We start from the raw sequence: 21,934 nt of genomic DNA, 5'->3' as shown, positions 1-21,934 counted from the left end.
GTGGATGCCTGACAAGGTTTAATACCTTACTCCCATTGATCTGGGAGGTTACCTGAGCTATCAGGCTCAAAATGGGGACAGGAACACCCTCCATGTTCCTTGCTGAGGCCATACAGAAAATGGAGAGGGGGCTGTTGGTTCAGGAGGAGGAGACTCTTCTCACTCCCAGGGCTGCTCCAAGATTTTACACAAGTGTTTTTTAGGAGCAGAAACATAGCCCTGTTCTCAATCCTTTCATGCAAGTGCCTGAAAAAGCACCTGGTCTTTGAAAGGACTGATTACACCATGCACTTGCTCACTCCCCCTGCGTAGGATAGGCACCACCAGGAAACACATATTTTGGGGGACCTAGGGGAAGATTTAATATCAGGAACCACTGGACACGGTCCTGAGGAAGGCTCCTAACTGGGTAGCAGATGTATTTGAGCACCCATACAGAAATGGTGTGGCTATGTTCTTCACTCGGGGTTCACTAAATGTGGTGGTGTTTGCAGGGGTCTCAGGACAAGGGAAGAGATGAGAATCTTGACTCCATGTTTCAGAAGGCTGATTTATTATTTTATTATATGTATCATATTAAAAGAAAATGATATATTAAAACTTATGAAAAGAATAGAAGAAAGGATTTCATCAGAAGGCTTGAAAGGAATAGAAAGGAATGAATAATAAAATCTTGTGACTGACCAGAGAGTCTGAGACAGCTGGACTGGGATTGGCCATTAATTAAAAACAACCACATGAGACCAATCAAAGATGAACCTGTTGCATTCCACAGCAGCGGATAATCATTGTTTTTCTTTTCCTCTGAGGCTTCTCAGCTTCTCAGGAGAAAAATCATGGCAAAGGGATTTTTTAGAAAATATCATAGTGACAAAATGGAACTTTAGGTGCGCAGGAACATAAAGGCTGCTTATTGCAGCACATTTGGGGTCTGGGCACCAGGATGTTTAATAGCTCTGGGAAAAGGTTTTGTGTAATGGACCTTGAATTTGCTTGGGACCTTGGGTTACTACAGCTAGTCCATTCTAAAGCTGCCGTTCTGGTCCACCACAGGAGAGTTTGAAAAGAAGGAGGAGGAGGAGTCTCTTTGGAAGAGCTCACAGAAGGAATATTTCCAGTGTAGAACAAACAAACTATAAATATTCCAGTATAAGGAAAGGATGTGTACTGGGTGAACTTTGAGAGGTGCTCCAAAAATATGCTGCTGACCTCCCACTTGACATGATCTGTTTCCCTATTAAACTGTAATATAATTAGGGCTTGCTCTAAGCCTGCCACTGATTTCATGCTTACATCGATGGAAATGTGGCCTCACAGATCATAGAGAGAATGAGCTACACATGTAAAATCTAAAATAATCCAGGCCCTGGTAGAAGGAAGGATAGCCTCCAGAAAATGCTTATCTCTCCTGCCTTGCAGGACATTTAGATGTCTTATCACAGAATGTATATGGATGTTAAGCCAAAGGTCTTTGAGAAGTTGGACTCAAAGCTCAGCTCTTCATGGCTGCAGGTGAACTGCAGCTGAGCTGAGTCCAGGAATTCACATAAGGAAGTGAAAAGGGAACTGGGGACAAAAGGAATTGGAATTGGGAGTTGAGGACAAAGACTCTTATACTGACCAAAGAGTGGATTTGAAAAATAGGTGATGACTCTGTTGATAGGCAATCATGTGCTAACAGCCACCATGATGATAAAAGTCGGTGACGATTATCTCATTTCATCTCATCTCCTGTGCCTGCTGAATTTCACCCACCAAGCCCCGGTGGAGCTCTGGGAGGTGCGCAGCAGACACTGGGAGAGGCACAGAGGGCTCTTGGCTGGGGTAGACCATAGGAGAAGGGTGATCACAACCCCCTGGGTTTGCTAAGAGACCTTCTAGGGCAGGCACATACACAGCTAAGACTCAAGGAATGAATTTTGTCCGGAAAGCAAAGGATGCTGAAGTCCCTCTGTTACACAGGAATGAGTTTAGAGAGAAGATCCATTAGAGCTCTGTCCTACCAATACCCTGGGAAGGAACACCCATGAAGGGAGAGAAGCTGCATCTGTGTTCTGGGACAGGGCTGTGGCCAGGAATGATGCTTTTACAGCACCTGATTTATTTGTAAAAATATCCTCAACAGGCATTTCAGAACAAGAAAAGATATATTGAATATATATTCAATATATCTTTGAACATATATTGAACATATGATATATTGAATATATGTTCAACAAAGATATATTGAATATATGTTCAATATATCTTTGAACATATATTCAAGTTAGTGATGAAATCAACAAAACCTCCAAATGCTTAGGCACCTGCGTGAATATTTTAAGTATATGGAACATTTATGGAAAAAATTTATTTCTATATTACATTACATTATTTATAACAATAAAACATATTATATTATATCATATTATATTAATTATATTATATTATATTATATTATATTATATTATATTATATTATATTAATTATTATATATTAGTTTATAATTATATTATATATTAGTTTTATTATATTAATTATAGTGACCTTTAATAATTGTAAACCAACCCCCAGCAACTTGAGTACAAGTTCAGTGCCCCTGCTCTGCAAAGAAAGCAGTGTGCACCTCACACTTGCAGTGAGAGCCCTTTTTTCCTGCAAGCACTCACTGCATAATGTGGCTGATTTATAGCCTGAGTTCAAGAGATTGCACAGACCACTAAGGAAAATTTGGAGAAGATTTTGGAGCCTAAACATCCCCTTTTGCACAAAGCACAAGTCACCTGTAAAAAAAGACCTGGTGAACTGAAGTGTTGCTTGCTAGATTACACATTCTCTCCACGTCATGCAGATTCTTTAATCACAAAACAAATCATCAACAAAAAATATCAAGCTAGGCCATCCCAAGTCAAATCTTTGGGTGATGAAATTAAATTAGTTATACTACTTTATATCTGCAGGGGATCTGTGGCTTGTTTTGGGTACTCTGTCATATCTGTACTTTCTGTTCCAGCCACGATGCTGATGATTTATTTGACATTTTTTTCTGATACAATGTAGAGCATCTTGGCTTATGCAAGGGCAAGAAATATTTCTTCACTTACAAGGAAACCACCTTTCCCTTCAGAACATCTCTTCAAAATGGCATGGTAGAGCATGTTTTCCTTTGATCAGCTTTGAATTTATGAGGGAAAAAAACCCAAATAAATTTAAATAGCATTGAACTACACTTTCCCTTTGTGGGAAAAAAATCAGGATCTACCAAAATTCTAAACATTTAGGTTTTTTAGAAAAATAATAGTAATTATTCTTCTTCAAAGATCTGCAATTAATTAATTAATCAGCCCATACATTTAAGAAAATGTCCTTCTAACAAGAGACCATAATATTAGACCTTGCCAGGTGATCTCATCCCAAATGTGTTAGAATAAATATAATTCCACAGAAATAAGAAATAATATTTATATAGGCTATTTATATGAGATTTTTGTTAATAGCAACTTAGGCAAGGCTTTTGGACAGAGAATATTTAGCCATGTATTTAATTGCTGTGCTGAATCTGGGCTTCTGTTTGGCAGTTGAAATATTGTCATCATTTTTAGAGCTCAATATAAAACTCTTGTATATATAATAAAACTCTTGTATATATAATAAAAACACATCAAGATTCTTTACTGTGGCTGCTAAATACTACTGCCATGCACACATTCAGTAGTAAGAATACATAATAATGCATCAAGAAAGCAAAAAAATAGGGCCTATAAGAGTGCTAATTAAAATTAGAAATGAAAATAAAATTCAGCAGCCTTATCCATTATATTCATTTGGGAATCTCAGCTACTTTACCCTAAAGAATAAAATATTATCCATTTCAGCAGACTGGGAAAGAGAACAAAAGGAAGATCATCAGGTTATTTCACAAAGATGGTGAATAAGGAGCCCTCTCATTTCCCAGCTCTCCTGATGTTATTTCCAGTGTAGGACTAAAGCCCAGCTCCACAGAAGGAGGGTGTGCATGGTGAAAATAAATTCCCATTTCTTCCCCACTCAGCCATCTAACCTGCAATGTGGAGTCATCTAACCAGGCTTGGGCTTAGTTTTTAAAAAAGTAAAAAAACCCATCAGCAAGAACAGTGAGTCTGGAGAGACAGACCTGAGTTAGGCTCTTACATCTGGCTGTGTGGGGTGAAACTTGTGCCTCCTCTTTCTGAGGAGAAATGATCTCAGCACACTCTGATCATCTGTGCTGCCTGGGGACTCTCACTCTGCATGTCTCCCACTCAGGCTCTCCTCTCCTGCAGTTTCGAGCCGATTAGGCAGGAAACCAGATGGTGCCTGACTTTTCAGCCCTGCCCTGGGCCAGGGGCATCCTGCAGTCTGCTTTTCTCTCTCTGGAACCATTCTGCTTCCAACCTGGACATGGGGCATCCTGCAGTCTGCTTTTCTCTCTCTGTGATCGTTCTGCTTCTGAGAGTCACTGCAGAGAAGGTGGGCCCTACCCCACCATGGGTAGCGTTCCCCACTGGACTGGCATCACCTGGGAAGCCCAGGTGGGTGTAGGGGCACCCCACATCTTCCCCTGTTGCTGGGGCTGCCTCAGCCGCAGCCTCACAGAGCAATCAGGGTCTGGGTTCAGGGGGTGCTTTTGTGGCTGCAATCAGGGCAGTCTCTTTTTAAAGCTGTGTGCAGCTCTGTTGGTTTAATTTTATTTACACTTTGTTCTCATTATCTGGGCAAGTTACTGTACAGTCAAAGCCAAAAAAGCAAACCCAGGAAGATAAGAGGCTGAATGGACGTTATGATCATTCATGTGCTCCTTTCATGGCAAGGCACATGTGAAGTAGGTGAGAGGACAAATGATAAACACAGTGAAAGCTGCAGTGGCAGCCTTGTTTCTGTCTTCTGTAGGTCGCAATCTGTGCCATACAGTGTTTTTATTTGAAATGGTGTTTATGTAGGAATCAATGTTTAATAATTAAAAATGTTCATTTGTAATTATTATGACAAATTGTAATTTACATATTTGCCAGACAGATGAGAAGAGCTGTTTAAAGTGTCATAAATTATATTAAATTCCAGAGTATTCTTTATATGTGTACACAGTTCCAAGGACAATCAATAGGAAGAGCTGGATTTTATAGGGGGTGTGTGTGTGTGTGTGTGTGTGTGTGTGTGTGTGTGTGTGTGCAGCAGCATGATTAATTCAATAATGTGTCAAAAATGCTTGTAACTTAGCACAGTAAAAATAGATATATTGTCTCTCTTACTTCCTCTCATCCTTGGTGTTCACCTGGAAGACAACAAGGACACAAACCATAATTACATTAGTCCACCCCAGGGAAGCATACACCTTCAGGAAATAATTCCGACACTTTCTTCCAGGTTACTTCAGGAGGAGAGTTTTGTATGCTGAGAGCCAGTGTGACTAAATGCTGATTTTTCATAGTCCCTGGGGGCTAAATTTATCTCTCACTGAAGTCAATGGGAATCTTTCTTGGATCAGATCTTAATACTTTCATTAGTGATCATTTCTTTACATGTGAAGACATTGATGAAGTTCAGAATGAGCCTGTGACTGATCTCAAACAAAATCTGGGATGCTTTGTCAAGGTGGAAAGGATGGGGAGAGGGAGAGGAAGGGCAGGATCTGTGAACAAGCAGTTTTCTTGCCATGGAATGGAAGGGACTATAAAGGCACTGTAGGAGACACAATTTGCACCTGCCTGAGGGCAGTTAATATACCTGACCTGTCCTTTTGCTTGTTCAGTGAAGCCAGGGAGTTTGCTGTGTTCAGTCTGGTTTAAGATGTGATTCTTCCATACGTGGGACTTTTTTTGTTGTTGTTGTTGTTTATTGCCTGGATGTATCCAAAGAGAACAAATTTTAATTGCAGGTTATTGTGCTTTGCCAGCTTGTCAGCTGGTGCACAAAGTCCATCTAATAAAAAAAAAAAAAAAGCCTTGAAAACTTTCAGGAAAAGGGAACTAAAGATATACTTGTCTGCGCCAGTGTCAGGGCTGTCTCTCACTTAGAGAGGATGGATGTTTGTAGAACTTGCACCTCCACCCCACACTTCTGAAACTCTGTCTATAACAATGGCTGACAACCTTCTGGAACTGTAATTTAGTAAAGTTGCACTAAAATTCGTGATAATGTTATGCCCCAGAATCTGATCCTGAGGTGTACATGTTGTACCCAGTGGTAATTTTGTTATTATCAGTGCCTTCATCTCCCTTCATTAAGGGAGAAGCAAAAATGAAAATGACAGAAAGCAAAAGAGAAATTTAAAATTACTCATTTAAATTTAGGAAGCTTCCAGGCAGAACCAGAAGGATCAATGAGGAAAAAAAAAATTTCTAGGAAAAAAGGAACAGAAAAAAGGGGACTGATGAATTCCAGGGATACAGGGAGGGAAAAGAGAGAAGTGAGAAGAGTGGAAACAAGGAAGTGGCAAAATAAAAGGAGAAGCTGCTGTTTTAAAGAAATGGGAAATGTAACTTATGGAATCAAAGCAAAAGAGACCAGGGAATGGGATTTTAAAAGGACAGAATAAATGAAGAGTAAATGGAATTAGAGGGATTGTCATGGAGAAGGCAGTAAGGAAAGAAAGGTAAGCTGTGGGGAGAAAAACAAAGAGCAAAATAATTCTATCTTCAGTGTTAAAGAATAAAAGCTGTTAAAACAGAGCACCTATTTCCCTCCACAAAACATATACTCATCTTCTCATCTGCTTGAGAGGTATTAAAAGTAAGAGAGTGGCAGGGTTTGCCACACAGTCTCAGTGAGAGTCAATTCTCTAACCCTGCGGTTTTTAACTCCCAGTTTTGGACCTTTTATGTCCGTAGAGATCCAACACTTCCAGACCGAATTTTGTCCTTGCTCCTGAAGGCTTGGAGGTTTTTCGTTCAGTTTTTGGAGAAAACCTTGGAAGTAGCCCACAGATGCTCAAAGAGTCCCCAGACAGCTGCTGAAAAACTCTGGGCTGGGTGGAGGCGCTGCTGCTCCTTCTGCTGCTGGCTGCTCCCATGGTTCCAGCAGTACCAACCCACATGGAAAAACTAGTCCCAGGTTTCACCCCTGGTGTTAGTCCAGTCAGATGGGAAAATCATCTCAAAATTAGTGCATGCTTTGGTGAACAGGGGAGTCCTGCCACATAGATTCAGACCTGAATGTACCACATAGCAAAAATTATGATGGAGGTTAGTTCCCATCACAGAAGTAGAGAGGAATATTTCAGGCAGAGTCAGAAAACCTGATTCTGTCCAGAATTGTCCAGATTTTACCATGCGATAACTCTGAATTATGGAAACCTATTTCTCTTATATGTGCTGTGCAGGGAAAGATTTGTCTTGTCAGGGTTACAGTAATTTCAAAACTTTAAACAATTCAAACCACAAAACACACAGAGAGGCAGGTTTTACTCATGTTATCACTACACATTTGATTTATTTACATCTCATAATATTTTTATCAGACTGAACAGGTTTAATGGAACTGTGTGGCCAGAAACCAACCCAGGATCTGGATGGGACATGGAGATTTTATTTGTGTTGCTCTGACTGATGTCCTGCAGTAGCATAAATGTTAGGACAGGAGAAAGTTTCTGCTGTGAGACTGGGGGTCTGTTCCCTCTGTCTGATGGTGTCTGTAGCTCTTTTTAATAATGAGACAGCCATATTTTCATTTTAATCAAATATCCACAGTGTGTGAAGTAGTGTCAAGGGATGTGGAGGCACGACTTGGTCAGAAAGAGGTGAAAGAAAAAGTTATTTTCTCCACACTGGAGACTGCAGGAGGGCTGCAAGGACCACACCATGGGGTGATATTCAGTCTGATTTCTCTGCAGAGGGAAGAGAACCCTGTGCCCATCAGTCTGAGTGATGGGCTGTGTACCTGGCTTAAGGGAAACAGAAGTTAAGAACGTGGATGTTACCGCTGTCAAAAAAATGCTGTTGCAGGGCATCTGTCCCCTGCAGTTTGTGAGGAAAGAGAGACATGGATTGGAAAAGGACTGGTAAATGTTCAGGGGGGGGCAAATGAAAGATATTTTCTGAGATATAAAATTAAAATGGCAAGAACATCAGAGCATCTGGTGGCTGTACTGGGTGCTACTTTAACTTCCTGATAGTCTTAATTTTTAATTTATTTTTTTTAACTGGGATGTGATCCAACTGAGATTAACTAAACTTTGGTTTCAAAAGGGATCTGGATAAAACCTATATGACACAATGGAGCTGGGTTTATTTTTCACTATGGTTTCATTTTCTTTTTTCACTGAAGAGTTTCAAGCCAGGACATGTTTCAGTGGCCTAATCTCAAATGCGCACAGGAACAGTTTCTCTGTTTGCTTTGCAGGGAGGAGCTGCCTCACTCCAGGAGAGGTTCAAGAATGAGCACAACTGCTTTGCTGTCAGGTTTTAGTGCTGGCTGCAGCTCATGGGCAGTAATGGGACCAGCACTGTGTAGCAAACAAGCAGGTGTCAGTGACCATCCACAACTGGATAACAACACTTGGATTTCCAAGGTACTTCTATCCACATGGAAGGAGAGAGCTGCTTTTTTTTCCATTATTCTGCAACACTGCTCTGTTTAGCTGAAAACACTCTAAATACATTCCCACTTCTGATACAGCTACCTCAATAAATAAGGACAGACAGTTGCTAAATTTCTGTCATAATTGCAGCAGGCACCTGTTCTTGGCCACTAAAACCGAGGTTGCTAACACATTTCCACAGTGCTTAAAATTTTCCAACCAACTATCTTTTGGGAAGAAATTTTCCACATTTGGCTTCTGCTTGAGAGGATTTTTATTTTTTTTTCTTCTAGGCTTGAGAAAAACGGTGCCAGCTGTCCTTGAGCGCAGCGTGAATTATAAAATTGTGCCTCTGAAGTAAAAAAGACTTATTAGGGTGTACCAAGGTGAAATTAAAAGGTTGCTCTAGACCCTTCAAGAGCAAAGTTTTTGCCTGGCATTACACTTGACATTGATTTATCTAGATTAATAAAAATGCAGCAATAACTATGTTTTGATAGAGCTAAGAATGATTTATCTATAGGTGAGTGAAAAAGAAAAAAGCTCGCAGCTCACAGGAGCTGTAGGTGGAGAGCTGCCAGGTAGGTCAGAGGAGTTCTCTGCTGCCCTCACAAAATGCATTTCTTTGTTTGCAGAGAACTGGGTGCGACTGCACCTTCCACGGGAGGGAAACCCACGTCACTGCTCCAGGCTCCCTCCTTTCCCACCACATCTGTACTTTTCTTTCCAGGGCAGGTACCTAAATGTGAAATTTTGCAAAGTAACTTGGCACTTGGACATTAAAAAAAAATTAAGTTTACTGCTCCAGACTGTGTGACCAATATTATATCTATATCTATATCTATATCTATATCTATATCTATATCTATATCTATATCTATATCTATCTATCTATATATATGTACACCCATATATACATCCAGACAACCACATGCACACAGAAGGGAGGTACAGAGGGACTTTCAAATTACTATTCTCAATTATACTAATTCTGTAAACTACTATTCTACTACTAATCTGTATTCTTGACAAAACACTCCAAGTAATTAACATATCCCAACCACTCCAGACTTATTGCCTATTATCAAAACTGGCATATTGAACATTATAAAATTCTTCAACCATTTGGAGCACTTGATTGGAATATACATTTTGTACATGAAGGTATACATTTTATGTTTGTTTAGTTACAATATACTAAAGCATGAATTGTCCTGGTCTTTCCAAGTCAAGTACAGACACTTGAAGACTGGCTTGATAACAAGTTTGCATGTGTTGTATATGAATTATTATTGCACTGGATAATCCCATGCATCTGTCTTTGTAAGCTTTCTGTGTCTCCCCCAGCTAAAGTTTTTTTTGGTGTTCTGTTTTTTGTTTTTTGGGGTTTTTTAACATCTTATTTTCTAGCACTTTGAAGGCTGTTAGAAGGTAATTTCTATCTGTTAACAAACCAGAGGGGAAAAAAAGAACTAAACAAAAACCCCTTTACCACAGCCACAACTATATTTCCCTCTCTGCTGTAGGAATCCCCTGTTTTTTTCATAAGATCATAAGGAAATCGCATGCTGCTGTGTTTTAACAAAAGTTTTTAAAAATACCCTAAGAAAACAAACAAAAACCCCAAAGAGTGCTATTTTTAGCTTTCTATAATTTAATTAAACGGGTCTTTCCTCCTCAGAGTAAAAAACCGAAGCTTTCTCCTTTATGTGAAATAAACTTTTTGCTGTCATCTAAAGTGGCGGGGGGAGGAGGAGGGAGAATGGTGGAAACGGGGGAGGCAGGGGGGGCATGAACATTTTTTTTCCTCTAGAGAAAGATCGCACTTTTCAGACCTTTCGAAAAAGACACAATTGCCACTTTTTTTGGCCCCCTTTTTGTTTTTTTTTGGTTTTTTTTTTGTTTGGTTTGGTTTGGTTTTTGTTTTTTTGTCGCTAGAGGGACTTTGATTTATTGTCAGAAGCAAAATGGCCCGAAGAAACTCCCGGAGTCTTAACAAAAATAAATAAATAAATAAATAGAGGGGAGAGTGGTGAAGAGGGAAGGCGAAGGGGTCAGTCGGGGTGCCGAGGGATGCTGCTACTCGGCCCGGCTCGGCGCGGTGATGCCGTTCCGTGCGGTTCCGTGCGTTGCCGTGCCGTGCCGAGCCGTGCCGGCGGGGAAGCCTTGCATCACCGCCCCGGCCCGCTTCCCTCCTCCCTCTCTTTCGGAGAGGCTATTAATAGCATGACATCAGCCAGGGACTCGCCGCCAGAGTAAATACCAGCGCTGCCCGCTCGGCTATAAAAGGGGGGTGATGCAACCCGGGCGAGCGGCAGAGGCGCGGGGAGCCGAGGGAGCCGCTCTCCCGCGGGGGGCGGCGGAGCAGCGCGGAGCGCAGCGCGCCGGGGCTGCCGAGCCCCTTCCCTCCGGCCGGGACAGCGGCGGCACCAAGGTAGGTGCGAGCGGGACAGGGGCGGCCGGGACTGGGGGGCTGAGCTCCGGGAGGCTGTCCCGCCGCCGAGGGAGGGATGGAGGGATGGATGGAGGGAGGGATGCCCGCCGGGGGACCCGCGCCGCGCCGCCGGCAAAAGTTTCTCCGCCGCGGGCGAAGTCTGGCGCGGCGGTGCCGCCGCCTGCCGTGAGCTCCGGGAGAGCCCCGGCCCCGCCGAGCTCCGCCGGAGCCCCCCGGCCGCCCGGCCCCGTGCCCGCCCTCACATCTGGGGGAAGCCCCTGCCCGGGCTGCCGCCAGATGTGAGCGCCGGGACAGCCCGCCCGGCCCCCGCTGTCCCCGGCCGGCAGCGCCGCTCGGCACCGCGCGGTGGCGGCCGCGGCGGGAGCACGGCAGCCCCGGAGCCGCGGGACGCCCGAGCAGAGCGGGGACACGGCAGCTCCGGGATGCCCGAGCGGAGCGGGGACACGGCAGCCCCGGGATGCCCGAGCGGAGCGGGGACACGGCAGCCCCGGGATGCCCGAGCGGAGCGGGGACACGGCAGCCCCGGGATGCCCGAGCGGAGCGGGGACACGGCCCCGGAGCCGCGGGACGCCCGAGCAGAGCGGGGACACGGCAGCTCCGGGATGCCCGAGCGGAGCGGGGACACGGCAGCCCCGGGATGCCCGAGCGGAGCGGGGACACGGCAGCCCCGGGATGCCCGAGCGGAGCGGGGACACGGCAGCCCCGGGATGCCCGAGCGGAGCGGGGACACGGCAGCCTCGGGATGACCGAGCGGAGCGGGGACACGGCCCCGGAGCCGCGGGACGCCCGAGCAGAGCGGGGACACGGCAGCTCCGGGATGCCCGAGCGGAGCGGGGACACGGCAGCTCCGGGATGCCCGAGCGGAGCGGGGTGCCCGTGCTGGGGGCAGGCGGCGGCGGCACCGCCGGGACAGGCACGGGGGAGCCGCGGCGGGACAGCCCGGGCCGTGACAAACCCGCGCTGCCGCGGGCAGAGTTATCGCTGATATTCCCCTAAACCGAGCGGGAACTTCTCGTGACAGCCGGGGATATCCGCTCTCCTTTCGGTCCCCGTGTCTTGGCGTGGGGTAGATCAGTTGCTGAACTCTTGCCTAAGCAAATCAGGCGTGACACAACGGACAACTTCTTTCAGAAAACGGGTTTCCTGTTGGAAATCGATTTTCCTCCTAGTAACAGCGTTTGAGAAACTGAAAGGCAGCAGAGAAAATGCCTCGGGAGCGATGTGGGATGTCAGAAAGCTTAAGGTCAACTAGCGTGCACAGAGGTTGTGAACTGTAATTGCTCTTAATGCTGTTTAAGATTAACCTCAGTGGTTATCAAGGTTTATTGCATCAGCACCAGAGGAAAAGGAATTCGTATGAAGAAATAAAACCAAGAAGCACAGTCAGCCATCTGCTGTTAAGCAAGAAAAAAACTGAAAGTAGTCACTTTCAATATTGAAATTAAACAAGGATATCCTTAAATAATGGAAGAGCACAGCTAAGATTTTAAGATTTTAAAATCTTGGCAGAGGAGATGTAAAAGCTCATTGTAGATGAAAAGAATCATCTTCAAAACAACAAACAAAAAGCAGGGGGAGAACGAATGAATGGAGTTGTTTGAACCTACCTGAATAGGGAGGGTAAAACTGTTGAGAATTCCAGAAGTGAGGCTAAAGCAATGAAGCATTAACCGAGCCCGGGAACAGGCTGTGCCGGGAGCAGGGCAGTGCTCAGAAGTGTTCAGCACCTCCAGTGGCAGCAACTGCAGGACATGTGCGTGGTCTGACACAGTAAACAGAGATTGTAGCAGAGAGGCCACCATGGAATCACGCTCTAAGGCTTGATACTCTTATTCCTACTGCTTCCCCAGCCTTCCTAAACCCAGAGGAAATGAGATAGTGTTCTGCATGGCTTTGGGACAGAGGGACATTGTACAAAAATTGGGACAAGGAAGGGCAACTTGTTGCAATTTTTTTTCAATAGTAAAATCTAATTTTCCTATTTGTAAAACATTTCTGAAAGCAGATTTGTTCCTCAGAAGCTGCCCAACATCTAGCTTGTTGGAGCAATTAGAGTTGCATTTCAGGATGGTTGGGAGGGCAGTGAGCTGTCTGGGCAGGAGAGCAGCCAGCTCCTACGGTCAAGGACACTTTCTCCTGCTCTGGGCACCTGACCACTCCTCTGTTACACACTAGTGACTGGTGGGTGAGAGGACCTGAAGCCATTGCAGGAGGGTTTTGGTGGTTGTGGTGCACTTAGCACTAACCGCTAGAAATCCACAATTAACACAATTTCTCAGGCACATTCTTGGTTTCCTCTGGTGCTGCTGCTGACCTTAATTAAAAGTTCACCTAAACTGAAAAATAATTGAATAAACCAGCAGAGCTTGAAAATTACTTGCCCAACTAATTATCTTGGAGGCTGGAAAAACAGTTTTACTGCTACTTTAAGAATCCTGGTTGGATTGAATTATACAGAATTAACTTTGTTGAACGAAGCCATCATCAGCATTCAAGGACACTGAGTCAGTGAAAATAACTGAAATTTCTGCTGGCAGTGAGGGGTTCAGTGTCATCTGGAATTAGCCTGTTTAAATTAGTTGTATGGTTGAATGTTGGTAAATCGTAAATAATACTGGGAGGACTTCAGCTGGAAATTAATAGGGCCATTTCTGACTTGCTGGAAAGGAGTAACTGCTAGCTTTCTGAGATTATAGGATTAAACTGTATCAGTACTTTAAATGTGACTCATGAGCAGGGGCTTTCTGAAGAGAATTACATAAATTTCCCAAGGTCTTTCTGAATAACAAATTGTTCCAAATAATTTCCCCATCTTGAATAACTACGGGTGAAATCCTGGCCCCATTGAGGTCAACAGAAAAAGTCCTTTTGATTTCCATGGGGTCAGGATTTCACTCTGAGACTCTGGGAAATGTTCAGCTCTTCTGTGGTCACTGAGAGAGGAAGAAGTGAGGAAGACTGCAGTTGGACCTGATATTTTCCAGCAACAGGCAATTCACACTCCTCTGATTTTTGTGTTTGCCTCACAGCCATGAACCGGGTTCTATTCTCATTTGCACCAGTGTGGATTTACAGTGTATTTTTAGATATCTCTGAGCAAATTCAATCTTCTTGTCAAGGCACATGACCCCAAACATTTCTTGCTGGGTTCCAGAAGTAACATACAGGGAACTGTGCAGTTCTGGATTGACCATGTGGAAATTTAGCTTACCCACACTGCTACCCTGAGGCAGCTGTTTGCTTACCTGCACCAAGTTAATTACAATTGACTTTCCTGTAATTATTGTGGTTCTAATCCAGAGTAGATAATTACATACTGTAGTTATCTATACCACTATTTAAAAAAAAAACCCCAAAACAACAACAACAAAACCAAAAATCTTTGCACCAAAGACAGCTGGAAAACCAACATAGTAAAATCCAATTTAGCACAAGTCACTTTGTGAACCAGGGAAGTATTACAATCTGTTTTCCTGTGGATTTGCACCTTTTGTCCCTTGGACCATACACAAAAGGCGCTCAGTCTTCTTCCAGACCTCTTATCTCACCTCTGCTGGGTGAGAGATGAGCTGTGGCTTGCAGGGATGTGTGCATCAGCAAACCCACTGAGTTTGGATGACTGACTGCTGAGTTTTGCCTCTTCCTCCCTCAGTGGGGACACCAGTTTTCACAGAGCACATGGGGCCTCTCTCCCTTCAAAACTGGCTAAAAATAACTAACAAGAATGACTAAAAAGAGAAAAGTAGAGAGCACTGTTGGATAGGTTTGTTTTCTTCAGAAATCCACTAGAAATTAGCTTTCTCCATGGGTTTACATTTACATAATTCCCCTAAAGACTCTTCAATCACACTGTTTTATGTCAGCAGAAGATCCAGCCATAAATATTTAAGAATTTCAAGCCTCTCGTGGAGGGCACATAAGGACAGTTTCGAATTTTACAAGAGCAAAGGAATGAAAGAAACGGCTTCACATTTTTCATGAGTCAATCCCTCCAACTCAGCCTGTGCTGTGGAGCCACAGACCATGTAGAGACTTTTGCCTTTGTGTCAGCTCTTATTGTTAACTATTTTCCAGGGGTTTATAGCCAAATGTACAACTGTGTGTAAAATTGAGTGTGATAACTTCGTGACAGATCCTGTTGTGGTTAGCAATTTTCAGCTTCTAGTAAAACTCATTGAGCTAAGTGTAGCTGAGAACAAGGTTTGCTCTGTCCATTTGAAGCTGGAATTTGTGGTGATATAGCTCTGAAGATGAATATACTCTTACTCTCCTTCTATGCTTTAAATAATAGTACTACTTATTTGCTGTCTGATTTTTGTTCTTGTTTTCTTTCTCTTCCTATTGACTCGATTCTCATTTGCCACACACTACCAGTTTAAAACTTAACAGTACACATACTTGCACAAAATTTTTTAAATATTAAGTTTCAGAAAGACCTAGAAATTGTGTCATGTGCTGATACTATTCTTACTTTTAAATACTAACTTTGACTTAACATAAAGTTGAAAGTTTTTTGAGTTCCAAATTCTTAACTGCTTGTCTCTTTTGAGGGATTGGGATAGACTGGGAATGGGGACTGAAGCAATGTAACTGCAGTATTATTCACAGTATGAAATATATCTCTAAGAGATATTGTTTGCCTTTCTAAAGTTGTTGAAAGACTATCAATATTATCTCTTTTTCTCTTTCAGCAAAATGATGGTCCAACACTCAGGCCAGGTATCTGCATTAGAAGTCAGCGCCTCCGCAATTGTTCCCACTTTGTCCCCTGCAGGGTCACTGGGGTTTGATGATTTCACAAATTTAACCCCTCTGGTGAAGGAGGAACTGAGGTTTGCCATTCAGAACAAGCGTCAGTTCCATAGGATGTCTTCCACTTTGGACACAGTGACTGTTTCTGAAAGGCCAGTTGAAACATCAATGCTGAAAACAGAGGTAAGGCTCTTTAAACAGAATTTTGGTGTGAATGATTAATTCTCTAATAAAGTTTTGCCACAAGACCACTAACTGTATTAACTATAGACAACCCCCTGTACCATACTTGTTTCCTCTTAAGCCAGCTGCTTGTCTTTCTGTTGAGTGCTTTGGGCAAAGCCTCTGGTAATTCTCATAGTTGGATATTTGATTTTCAATATGGACTACAGACAATGTTTACAGTGCTTAGAGCAAGTGCTAATCTGGTTTCCCTGCCCAGTGGTGGTTGGACTTGGAATAAGTCACTGCTGAAGTTCTGTTTGACTGAGGACAGTCCAGCAGAACCCGTGGGGGTTAAGGCATGGACCTGCTATGTCCACACTATATTTTTGCTTAAAGATGGCACTATCCGTGAAAAACATTGCTCTTTGAAAGTGGGGAAATAGCTTTGGTCAAGGAAAGAGTTACACCTTGGTCTGAGCTTCCTCAGGAAACAGAAGGAAGTGTGACAGTGTGCCCTTTTTGGTGCTGCCGTTAATTCACTCACTTCTGGCTGCCTCACTCATGACACATCCTCCATGTGCTCCCTGTGCCCCTCCTCCTTTTCCTCCCTGGGAAATGGAGGAGACACAGAGGTGTGGGAGCCTGGGGAGATGTTCAGTGAGTTTTTTGAGTACCACTGATTTTAATGAACCATCATATAGATTACATACAACCCCCCTCCATTGTCAAGGTTTTCATTGACAATTCTAATGAAGTTCCTGCCCTTCTACAAGGTCAGAATCACATTTTTGTGTAACTCATGATGTGAGCACTGACAGCACTTTCCATGTCGATTTTAAAAATCCAGAAGTTATCAAAATACAGTTTTCTCCTGTTTACAGCATCTTATGCATTGTGTGTATCTGTTTTTGTGGGACAGTTTTCTCCTGAAGAGGATGAAAGAAAAAAGAGAAGAAGAGAAAGGAATAAAATTGCAGCAGCAAAGTGCCGAAACAAAAAGAAGGAAAAAACAGAATGTTTGCAAAAAGTAAGTGACTGGATAGAATTGTTCCAAATCTGTCATCCTGCCAGGATCCAAACAGATAGCATAGGGTATTGTCATAGTAGGAAATCAGAAAGATATCCCCCAAAACTTTGTGAACCCTTAAAAGCATTAGTTATGAAAAATAAACATGCCAAATATTAAATCCAAACCTGGTTGATACTGGCATAAAGTGAAAGCATGGTAGGAGTGAAAAGAGATTGCTGTTTCAGTGACCAATCTTTCTATGGGGATAATGTTAATTTGAATGTGTACACTGCACACAAAAAGAAGTAAAATCACATTTCATAAAATATTCACTGTGGAGAGCCCACAAGCACCTACAAGTAATTTCTGACTTCTTTATGAACAGAGTGGTGTGGAAACTTGAATTCTCTGTCCTAGGAGCCCAGGCACATCTTCATCTCCTGTGCTGTGATATAAAACTGTATTTCAGTAGCACCAAGCCTGTGTATCTAGGTATACAGACCTGTATATTCCTACATCTAGGGGTAGGGGAAAAAAGCTGTGTTTGCAGTTTGCTAGCTTAACATGGCTTTATAGATGAGCTGATGTTCCAGGGAGTTAAGAAGCAGCGTAAATAATTTTGGGTCAATTTTTGACCCAAAAAGCTCAGAATAATTTTGCAGAAGATAGCAATAATACTTTGGGTATCTGTCACTGTAAGTGAATACAAGTTTGAATTTTGCTTTTCAACTTCCATTACATTCTCTAGAGGCCAAATGAGGTAACTCTCAATATGGTTTTCAGGCCATTACTGACAGGGGAATGTACAGTTTCATCGTTTCAGCACACTAAGTACATGTGATTCCTTTCTCTGCCAGCCATACGCTTTCCCACACTTAAACACAACAACTGTAAGAAAAAAACCCAGTGACTTACTGTTTGAACTTCTGAGTGTCAAATTGTGTGTGTGCTTTGTGCTAGGAATCGGAGAAGCTGGAGACGATCAATGCGGAGCTGAAAGCCCAGATTGAGGAGTTGAAGAACGAGAAGCAGCATTTGATATACATGCTCAACCTGCACAGGCCCACCTGCATAGTCCGTGCACAGAACGGGAGGACACCTGAGGATGAAAGAAATCTTTTTATTCAACAGATCAAAGAAGGCACATTGCAAGGTTAAGTGATATGGCAAGCGTGGAGATATTTAAAATGTTTTTAACAGCTACCAGAATCCGTGGGGGAGTCTGACATAAAGTGTAGGATTCTATTAGTCAAGAGCCTTTAGGAAGGGCAGATTGCTCTCATGAGTGGAAACAATCATTTTGGCTTGACAGCGATCCTTGCCCTTGGAAGATCTGGTCTCAATCAAACTGAGGAGCCTTCTGCCTCCAATGTAGGGTTTGCACCTGTCATACTTGCTGTTCCTAGGAGCTACAGACAACAGCTTCTGAAGTTTTAGCTCTGCTAGCATGCAGTATGTGCACTCACAGGTTTGTGCTAGAACACTATGACTTCCAGCCATGCACGGGGTACAGACAGCTCTGCTGGATGGACACTGCTCTTCCTTGTTGCTGGTAGGGAAAGAGGACTGAGTATTTTTGAATTTCCAGGAGGATAGTTTCTGGCAGAATGTACTGATGTGTAACGTTGCATTCTAACCTAAAACACACACACACAAAAACCCCCCTGTAGTTCCAACCAAGCTTTCTCATATTTTTCACAACGCTCATGTGGGTTTTTCTGTGACTCATCTCAGTGACTGAATTTGAAGGGTCTAGTAAGTGTGACAAAGAAAAGTTCCTTGCAGAACATCTAGGTAACCTAGCTTCTATTTTATGAGCTATCACCCCAGATACTACCCCCTGGGGACAATTCAATTTTTCCTTGAATTGCTGAAGAGCAGCTTGTACCGTCACTTACTGACTTGGTGACTTGAGCCCACTGAATTGGAAAGAAGGAACTAACTGTGCATGGGGTATTGATAGAGGTTTTGCTCAAGTAAAGAACTGCAGGAGTGAATCCCAGACTCCTGAGCCTTGGAAAAAAAAATTTTTTTAAAATTCATCTAGGATCTAATCTTACATGCCTTAATTCATGCTATTACCCCTCAGTCACAGAAGAGGTTCCATGGATGTCAGTGGGTCTGCTCATGCAGATAGCTCTTACAGGCATAAGAGCTTGGCAAAGATTTTTCCATCCTGGTCAGGGTTACTTCCTTTTGCCAGGTGACTCAGAGGGAAAAGTTATGATTGTAGCTACTTTTGTTTTACATTTGAGTGGCAACTACAGTCAATCTAAAGTGTTATTTAGAATCTAAAGGAGGCAAGAGTTTTGATGTAGTGAATAATTGTTTAATTTTTTTATTAAATACTAACCTTGGATGTTTTTGAACTGGTAGAAGAGCTGCTGGACAAAACAGTTGGAGCTATGAGTGTTGAAATTCTGATGTTTCTATGAAATTCTCAGATTGTTTATTTCTATAAAATATACCCTTACATTTTTTTTTTGTAAAAGAAAGTATTATCCTTATTTATCACTAATATCATAATGAGTAGAGCTAATAAATACTGCGAGCAAGATAAAACTGAAAACAAAAGTGTTGAGCTGTCTTTTATCTCTTGGTGTTTAATATTATATATTCCTAAACTTCACCAGTTGTACTTGAGACACCACTATTAAAAACACTTATCCTTCATCTTTTTTGAAGATGAGGCACTGAGTGTCCTGAATGATTGGGTGCAGATAATGTGCCTTCCAACATTTTGTACCTCCATCAGTGGTGTCTGACTGTTCAATGCCACAATCTAAACAAAGCAAAATACAAGTGGAGCTTACAATGCATAATATTTTACACCAGTTCTGCAGTGTTGAAATTGTGTGTTTGCTCTAAAGGCTAAACTTGAAGATACCTCAGCCATGAGCTTCTTACCCTGCAAGTCTCGCATGAGTCCACCACATGTTGTACCTGGTTCTCATATGATTGTTATATTCTGCAACAGAACTACTTAGTACCATTTCCTAAGATCTGGATATATTGTAATGTCCTGTATCACATGTTAAGAGTATGTGCTTCATGTATCTGAACAGTGAATGTATTACAAAGATGGCATTCTAGGTCCAATTCTGTCTTAAGAATCCATGATCTTTCTGTATATTGGAAGGAGGTTCTATTGACTTCAGTGAGAGTTTTCTCATGTCCTGTGAGCAGAGTTTGGAGCCTCTTTGGCAACTTCTCTGGTTTAAAGGGCGAGTTCTACATGTAATTGGGCCAGCTGTTTACCAGACAACAGATCTACATGGTGTGTGTACAATAAGATTGTCAAAGTATGTTCATTATTTGACTTCTGTAATGGGGAAATACAAAACCAAGGCATCGCCCCGGTATCGTACACCTTGGCTTTGCTTTTTGCCTCTCAAATACCTGCAGACAGGGCTGTTTGTCTCATGATTGGTTATAAAGTGTTACCACAGAGACTGTAATGACAAAATTCATGTGTCTCCCTTAGGGAATTTGTATGGTTGCTTTAACCATATCACCGGTGATGCAGGCGTTATGCTTTTGTTGCTTGCTCTTATTCACTCGGCATGCCAAATGTTAATATGGTACCACTACTATTGTCAGAAGAGAATCTATTTTTATTTCTTTACATGTGCAGTCATAGCTGCTCTGTATTCCTTCTGTGTGTGTGTGTGTGTGTGTGTGTGTGTGTGCGCGTGTGCTCCTGCACGCTGCTCTGGAAATGATGGTACTCAGGGTCACTTGACTGTGCCCAGGAAAAGAGTGTTTGAACAGCCACACAGTATGTTGCATGAGTTTTCTCAAAGTATACTTTATTCAGGAGAACCCTTAAAATGCATTAAAAAGCAGTTTGTTTTCTATTCTCAAGTTTGTTTTGATACTTTAATAAAAAAGAATTAATATATATTTATTCACGTGTCATTTAATTCATTCTATGTGTCAAGGTCCAAGAGCAACTTCATTCTCTTGAAACAACACTGAAATATTAAAAAGCAAACACTCTTTATGGGTTTGCAACTATGAGCATCTTATAAGGTAAAACTGGTACTGTTCACTGCTTGTCAAGGTGTAAACAAAATTTTGTTGTTGCAAGGTTGATTGTGAATTCCAGGCAAACTTCTTATTCATGGCCTAGAGCTTGATTAAAGGACTGGAAAACAGAACTCCTGAAGCTTTCCTAACCTTGCAACCAACCAGCTGATAGTTATTTCAACTGTCTGGTTCCCTAATGAATTTAATGCTTTTGCTACTCTGAAGCCTTAATATTTCTAGATTGTTTTCTACAATTATATGGAAGACACTAAGGAAGTATGGCATGATTAGGGCTTTGGTTTTTTCTCTGTGTCTGTGTATTGGTGTGTCTGGGGAGAAACATGAACAAAATGTTCTCTCCTGCTTTTCCAAAACTGAGTATCTACACACCCAGACAGAAGTCCCTGTGTTTTGACAGCCGGTGATGTGCACACAACTTTTGGCTTCAATCCATTACAAGCAGTCATAACTTGTAACACAGAGGCCAGATAGAAGGCCAGGAGCTCCAGGGATCAGGAAATCCATTGCTCTATTGCAAAATCCAGTTAAAAATATCATCTGGAAGGAAGATCTAGGCTACTCTGAGCTTGGCAATGTTGAATGTTTACTTTCCTTATTGGTCCATCCATTTGCAGTTGTGCAGTCCCCATAAGTACATTCACCCTTTCATGCATTCTCCTATAGCTGCTGTCAAACTCTGCTTTTGAGTACCCAGTTCAACACTAAATTGGCTAACTTAAAAATCACCTGCCTGCCCTGGTTTAGAGAACCTTACCAACAAAATTAGGGCTACGATTTCCTGAACTGGTATTTTGTAATTTTTTTTTAATGGTATGAGTTGAAAGCATGAAACCATCATTGGTCTCTGACATATTCCTTATAGCATAGTTGGTATTCCTTGAGAAATTATATGCCACATCTTCTCCTCAGGTCCTGTTCTAGATGCTAAATCTGTCTCTCCAGGCCCATGCAGACCTCAAAGCATGCTGGGCTTCACACTATGCTTTGACAA

General features: G+C 42.5%; 1 protein-coding gene across 2 annotated transcripts; it reads left to right on the top strand.

The window, feature by feature from the left end:
* Positions 1-10,835: 10,835 nt before the first annotated feature.
* Positions 10,836-20,800, top strand: ATF3 (activating transcription factor 3). Of its 2 annotated transcripts, none has more exons than XM_058802092.1 (4): positions 10,836-10,946; positions 15,659-15,902; positions 16,804-16,911; positions 17,854-20,800. In XM_058802092.1, the coding sequence occupies exons 2-4, from the start codon at positions 15,663-15,665 to the stop codon at positions 18,049-18,051; spliced, it is 546 nt and encodes a 181-aa protein (XP_058658075.1). In that variant the 5' UTR covers positions 10,836-10,946; positions 15,659-15,662; the 3' UTR covers positions 18,052-20,800. The 2 variants fall into 2 exon arrangements, with proteins under 2 accessions (XP_058658075.1, XP_058658074.1); XM_058802091.1 differs by lacking the exon at positions 10,836-10,946 and adding an exon at positions 12,086-12,210.
* Positions 20,801-21,934: the final 1,134 nt, after the last annotated feature.

Source organism: Ammospiza caudacuta, chromosome 3, assembly GCF_027887145.1.
Source record: "Ammospiza caudacuta isolate bAmmCau1 chromosome 3, bAmmCau1.pri, whole genome shotgun sequence".
In the NCBI taxonomy this organism is placed as follows: domain Eukaryota; kingdom Metazoa; phylum Chordata; class Aves; order Passeriformes; family Passerellidae; genus Ammospiza; species Ammospiza caudacuta.
Note: the sequence above shows the minus strand (reverse complement) of the source record. Positions and strands in the feature narration are given on the sequence as shown.

Coding starts and splice junctions, on each gene's coding strand:
- ATF3 (XM_058802091.1), top strand. CDS start 12,173: ATGCCTCGGGAGCGATGTGGGATGTCAGAAAGCTTAAG. Junction 15,903..16,803: donor CATCAATGCTGAAAACAGAG/GTAAGGCTCTTT, acceptor TTTGTGGGACAG/TTTTCTCCTGAAGAGGATGA. Junction 16,912..17,853: donor AAACAGAATGTTTGCAAAAA/GTAAGTGACTGG, acceptor GCTTTGTGCTAG/GAATCGGAGAAGCTGGAGAC.